This window comes from Eublepharis macularius, chromosome 3, assembly GCF_028583425.1.
Source record: "Eublepharis macularius isolate TG4126 chromosome 3, MPM_Emac_v1.0, whole genome shotgun sequence".
Taxonomy (NCBI): domain Eukaryota; kingdom Metazoa; phylum Chordata; class Lepidosauria; order Squamata; family Eublepharidae; genus Eublepharis; species Eublepharis macularius.
Window position 1 is genome coordinate 48,766,224 of NC_072792.1, and position 6,902 is coordinate 48,773,125.

At 47.4% G+C, this 6,902-nt stretch overlaps 1 protein-coding gene across 1 annotated transcript; it reads right to left on the minus strand.

Moving 5' to 3' along the window:
• Positions 1 to 1,487: 1,487 nt before the first annotated feature.
• Positions 1,488 to 4,711, minus strand: LOC129326204 (uncharacterized). Its single transcript, XM_054974366.1, has 4 exons — positions 4,459 to 4,711; positions 4,276 to 4,350; positions 3,376 to 3,462; positions 1,488 to 1,954 (listed from the first exon to the last, which is right to left on the minus strand). Exons 1-4 carry the CDS (start codon positions 4,709 to 4,711, stop codon positions 1,491 to 1,493), a joined length of 879 nt encoding a protein of 292 aa, XP_054830341.1. The 3' UTR covers positions 1,488 to 1,490.
• Positions 4,712 to 6,902: the final 2,191 nt, after the last annotated feature.

Here is a 6,902-nt window from a genome sequence, read left to right on the forward strand (position 1 = left end):
GCACTGTGTGGGAGCTATTGATGGAACGCATATCCCGATCTGCGCTCCTGGAGGCCGCCCAGATCAGTACGGCAACCGCAAGAACTATTCCTCGATTCTGCTCCAAGGCACAGTTGATCACCGGGGAAGATTTGTGGACGCCGAGGTGGGGTGGAGTGGGAAGAACCACGATGCCTTCGTGTTCGCCCACTCCGCCTTCTGTGTTGCCATGGATAGTGGCTCACTAATTCCGGGAAACCCTTTCATGGTGGTGGACGGTGTAAGAATACCCCCGGTGGTCATTGCCGATGGAGCCTACCCCATGCGTAGGTGGCTTATGAAGCCCTACGGGAGAACGGCAACCACACAAGCTCAGAAAATGTTTGACACCCGCCTATCGCGAGCCAGGAACGTGGTGGAATGTTGTTTTGGAAGACTGAAGGCCAGGTGGAGGTGTCTGTCACACCGCCTCCAAGTTAGGGAGCACAACGTCATCGCTGTGGTGACAGCATGTGTTGTTTTGCACAACCTCTGTGAAAGCCGGGGACATCCCATCACTGGCCGCGGAGCAGCCCCAGAGACAATACTTGTTTCACATGGAGAGGGACAAGAGTTGACCACCCATCACAGGCATCTTGCCGAAGGAAAGGTGGTTAGGGATGCCCTGGCCAAGTATATGGGCCTAGATTCCACAAGTTGATGTTGCCTCCCTCGGTGCGGCAAGTGATGGACATCGGCTAACCTGCTTCGAAAAGATGCTAAACCAAGGGGAACATAAATGGTCTCAACCAGCAACTCTAATCTGTGTAAATAAAAAAAAAATTTGGTTAACTGAACTCAAAAGACTATTGATTATTGGGGTGCTGTCAGACAAGCGGTGGATGTGAAATCAAGTCCTGGCACATGCAGACAATACATTCCCACACAGCTGAGTGGTCCCCCGCATACATCGTTCACAATTTGTCAGGGTATTTTTGGCCAAGTCTGGAATCCGCCCCCCCCCCCCCAAATTTCCAATCTGGACTGCAAGTGCTCCTCCCAAAGATACAACTTAGCCGCATGTTGCAATCAGGGGGGGGGGGGAGGCGCCACTTGATTGGTAACCGCTGCGTTTCACTTTTTGCAGGAAGGCTGTTTAGAATGGTCACTACATGAGTGATGCCACTTACACAAAGAAACACAAATGTGATTCTTACTGTGATTTCATTGTATTGTCTGATGTTAAATATTCCTAAACTTTGGGGATTGCGGTGAAAAAAAAAAGGGAGTCAACATTGGAAACGATTGGCCATCATCTTATACCCTGATGATTCCATTTGATCCCAGAAAGTTAAGAACTTTAAAACAGACATACATGACTGGGGCGACAACTCCTTAACACACATTTATTTCAAATACAATAGATAAAGACCATTAAGGGGTCACCAGAGCAATGGAATCTGTCAAATGAATTTTGCTGCCAAAAACCATGGTATGTGGCGAATAAGGAGGGCAACGCAGAACATAGCTCCTCAAAGCGTCAGCCTCTCCCTGGCTTTGCCAACACAGGAACGCCTCGCTGCTGCCTTCTTCGGGGTTGCCTGTGAGGCAGGTAGGGCGGTTTGCCCATAATCGTGTGTTGGGGGGATGATTTGACGCTGTTGGGCGAGCATCTGTCCCAATGACTTCAAAGTGTTCACAGCATCAGACATCACCGAAATGTTCTGTTTCCAGGCCTCGGCAAACTTCTCACTCTCCATTTTAGTGTGATCCAAGAATTCCCTCTGAATCTTGTTCTCATCAGCCTTCCAACTGCACAGCATCTCTCTGTCCGTTCGCCATTGGGAAACCTGGGCATTGTGCTCCTCTCGAGAACGGCGCATCATATCATCGGCTACTCCATAGAGTGCTGCGTTTCTGCGTCTCCTGTTTCTTAGTTGGAATAGTCTTGTTCCCGGTGAAACTTCTGCTAGGCATCTGTTATCTGCCCCGTCTGCTGTGGATGTAAGTCAGAGCAACAGATCAATAAATTGTTAACATCTCAGACATTATTCAGAAATCTTATCCTGAAGAAAAGGATGCAACATGTTTTTTGGTTGGCCAGCAGCAGGCTTCATAGTTTGTGCTCTTCCCCATGACTTCCAAAACCCACATAACAGATTTTGGCCTAGTTCATCCCGTCGCCCCCCGCCGAGGCCAATGTGTTGCACATTTTTTGATAACCATGCATGCACAAGCATCAAGGTTTTTCCATAACGGGAAGGCTTTTACAATGCCACTTGCCATATGGGTTGTGCAGAAATAACATGGAGGACATACTGGCAGCAGTCAAAGCTATTATGTTTAAAACTGCGTTAGTGAGAGAGACCAATTTATCTGCTTTAGATAGCGAGGAGACGTGCTGTGTCCGGATCTGCCTTTTACACCAATGCTGACCAACGTTGCTCTTGCAATGTTCCACAGTGAGCACATTCTGACCATTTTCAATGTTATGCCAAATCAAGAATTTCCTTGAAATCCTGACAACATCAGAACATATGTGGTGGGAGCAACCATTAAAGAGGATAGGTGATCCAAGACGGTGTCTGGGTGTCCCTCAGAATTAATTTTTGGAACCGTGATTCATGTCAGTGCAGATCACATCAACAGTGTTGGCATTATCAATTGAGGGGTGCAAGGTGCGGTTCAATGTGCGCTGCAGATCTGAGAAACCAGCCAACAAATGCAATAAAAATTACATTGACAAAAATCTCACATGATAAATGGGAAATTACAGCTACCAGTGGGAGAACACGACACTGTTCTGGGAAAATCCAATGCAGACTGTAAGGTAGCCGTAGTTTGTCCCAAAAATTTTTTTTTCTAACCTATGCACCCTGCGTGGCCGATGAATTGCAACACACATGAAAATTTCATACGTTCCATTTGGTTCAGAATGGGGACTATGCATGCTGTTCACAGTGAAACAGGTGACAGATTTTATTGCACCAGTTGGGGTCTGGGTGAGCTCGGTGACACCTGGCGTGGGCTTCTGGGAACAAAATTTTTGTTTTTTTAATTCATCTTGCAGGTAGGTCTGTGTCCATAGGAGGGTCACACGCCAAGGGGATATTATGGTCTTGCTGTTGGGCTTACAGAAACTAACAGGGCAACTGCCTTGGAGGCCAACAGTCGCACACAAAGAATGGAGATTTTGGACATGTGACATAAAAGGAACGATTGTGAGGCACCCTCCGGCCTCCCAAGATGACTCTGCTCTCTCCTCCACTTCTCTCCCCCCCTCTATATTTGACCATGCTCTGTTTCATATGTCAGACAAAGATAACGTGATTCAGGAGAGCTTATGCCACTCTGCAATTGTCTCTTCTCATAGGTGCAACTGGACTCTTTTAGATTCTGCAGATCAACTAAGCTTACCCGTGTTATAGCGTGAACGATGCCCCAGGGGAAGGTCTGAATCACTGTCGTCGTCCTCCATTGCGTTTGCACCTGTAGTGTCGTTTTCTGAAAATTTATAGGTTTTAAATGTGATTGGTTTGAAAAACACGGGGATGTGATATAGATAAATACAATTCAAACATTCACCTCGCAGGCACTGTCTTCTGCGTTGTCCTCTTTTCTTATTTGTATCTGTGCCACTATCAATATATAAGAGATGATAGGAGCTGTAATGGGACATCTGGTTTTTTTTTGCACCACTATAATGACTAAGAGGTGGCCCTGAAAACCTGAAACAGATTTTGAATGTGCCCTCTGTCATCTACCCCTTATTCAGCCTTTTAGTGGACCGGAATGTCTCACACAGAAAATTGAACCAGTCCATGCACCCGTCCACGGTCTCATATTCCTGTGTTCATCTGTCCCTGAAGCTGGGCACTGGGTTTATATGCTTCGAGTGTAGAGATTGGAGTTCAAGTCAGGCATCCATTAATGAAAAGGAGACTGATCAAAAATATATTTGAATCCAGAGCCAACTCCATCCATGCATTTTGGTAAATATAGAACGGATAAACCGTGGTGTTGCTTGCATGGATGGGCTGGGCAGGAGTGAACAGTTGAACATTTGAAACCATAAGTCTAAGACAACCTCCACGGTGTGGCCGATGATGTCACATCATCCCCATAACTGACAGACCTCCAAACCATCCCATCACTGACAGACTTTCCCATATCTTGCAAACCTGAGGTCGTGCCCCTCTTTTCCCCTAAAACAGGCACTCTCATCTTGGCGTTCCCACTCTCGAGATGTCTTCAGCCTTTCCAGGGACTGTTTTTGGGTGGGCCACCATTGGAGCAACCTGTCAAAAAAATGCTCACCCTTGTCAGCAAGTCCATCTATGGTGCGGTCAAGATCCTCTTCACTGGCATCGATGGATGATGACGAGTTCTGCGCTATAAACGTGAAATCAATAAAGGTGTTAAGATTTCATAGACAGGGAAATGTGAAAAGGAAGAAAAATCATAGCTCTGAACTAAAATAATCAACGCTCCATCACTCACGTGCTGCCATGGGATTTGGAGAAGAGCACCACAGCGGTGCAGCATCTATCGTCTGCATGTCGTGCGAGAAGAGTTCCTCCGATCCCTCCATCACTTCCCTGGGGGCGCTTATCTGCGGGGGTCCTTGGGCAAAAGAAATGCTTCGCGCTATCCGTTTAGGTTTAACACTTGCGTCCCCTCTTAGAATACTGTCCAGCTCACGAAAAAAAGGACATGTAATGGGGCCGTTTCCAGAAGTGGAATTGTGTGCCATGACGCGCTTGTACTCCAACCGCATACTTTTTGTTTTGTTCCTGCATTCCAATGCAGTGCGCCGATGACCACGCGAGGACATCATTTTGGAAATCTTTTCAAAGTTGTCTAAGTTCCTGTGGGAGCTTCTAAGGGCTTCCTGTATCTTGTCCTCCCCCCAGAAAGAAAGGAGGTCCAATACCTCTTTTTCCCTCCATGTCGCTGATCGTGGAGCCACAGGAGCAGTGGCCGACATTTTCAAAAAACAATTGTTTATGATGGTGTCCGCAGATCAGAGTGTCGGTCGCTCTTCTCTCCCCACGTCTGCAAGAAAGCAAATGGAGGGCAGTCCACTGCACTGTGATCCGTCGACCAAGCACTGTTCTCCCGCCGGAAATCCAAGCCGTTAATTGCGCATGCGCTGTAGCCACCACCCGTTCCTTTGCCTAATTAATTTTAATGTGACAAAATAACGCTATGACGAATTTTCGTGGATGCATTGGCACGCCAGGAAGATGTTTCGTTAAAAGGACTGTAATGCGATGTGAAAAGTGAACCAATTTGTTGATAAGAAATCAACCCCTGTTCTTGTTAACAATGCTTTCTCATGCTTCACTGGAACTCAAGTAGCAGAAATAAAAATTATTGGCCTGAAAGGGCCTTCCCATGAGTGTGGGAGAACATAGTGTTCATTCAACAGCATTTGGCGCCAAAATCAAATCCTCAACACCGATTGGTCATCCTGTTCAAGCGCGTCCAATCAGCAGCCTTTTTTTCCGCGCCTTTATGGAGCCGTTATGAGGGCATGCTAATTTATGTAACAGCACATTTTCGGTATTTCGTTTAGAAACAAGTATGGCAGCAGCGGCAAAAGGAGTCTTCTGGCGGGATGAAGAGGTGGAGACCCTGCTGGACCTCGTTGCACGCTCCGGAAAAGCGGCGCGTGTAATGAGGAGCACACATCTGCCCACGAAGCTTATATTTCACAAGCTGTCGAGGCAGATGTGTGCCCGTGGTCACAGCAGGACCCCCGAACAGTGCAGATCGAAGTTCAAGAGGGTGAAGGGGGACTTCTACGGGGCGCTGGAAGCCTGGCAGGGGATCCCTCGCCAGAGTGGAAAGCCCCCGTACTTTGCGTCCATGATGAACCTCTGGGATCTCGCCGGAAGGCCAAGCTGGCAATCCCGTCATCATGCTGGTAAGAACCTCTTAAAAGCATTTAATTTTAAATTAACAACGCTGTTAAGTGCACGTCAATGTGGAGAAACTAGGCAAAAAGTTAGATGGTGGGGGGAGAGCTGAGATTCCATTCCCACCCCCCGTAATCGTCGCACAACGCCGTTTTATTGCAATAGCGGTTTTTTTTTCTCCTACAAAGAAACCTTTTTTTTTTTCTGCTCGGCGTGAGGGACCCCAAGTTTGGGAATGTGGCATGTGTCGAGCCGCTGTGTTCATCACGGTGCACAGTTGCTGGTGTTATCTTTGTTGCACCTTTTTGTCATGCATGTTCCGATTGCAATGGTTTGATGGAGTGTGCCAACATTTCTTCTTCACTTTGCAGCCCTTCTCCGTGGTAGAGCTCCCACCGCTGCCGTGGGGGAGGCAAGAGCAGACGAGGAGCAGGAGGCGCTTGAGGTGGCTGGGGAGCAAGCTTCCTCTGAGGACCCTGCACAGGGATCACAACAGGCACCCCCTGGTAAGCATGTATTTGCCTAATATATTCTCCCCCACCTAAAATCAGGCAGACCAGCAACTGATGCTTTCCCACACCGTGCACTTGACCATCAACCTTCATAGAATGTGTCCATGGATGAGTGGGACCACATTCGCTTCCACACTTCCATGGATGGAGGGGAAGTTGTATATGACAGTGGTGCCCCAAGCACGGAGCATCACCACCCACCGGCCTTTTCCACGATTTCAAAAGTGTGCTGTGAAAAAAAATAATTGCCATCCTTTTTTTATCTCCTTTGTAACAGCAAGAAAAAAAAATTAATGCTTTCCGATGTTTTATTTGCTGGTGCTATAACAGAGTTCACATTGTTCTGTAATCATTGAAATGAAATCAGAGAATCTGGAGGTTGATGCCACAGTGGATCAGCCAGGATGTTATGACTGCTGTGGCCAAACCGTTTTACAAGATTTTGATTTCTTCCTTTCATTTCTGAAGCTAGTGCACAGGAAAGCCAACTGGAACGGTCGGAGGAGGGTCC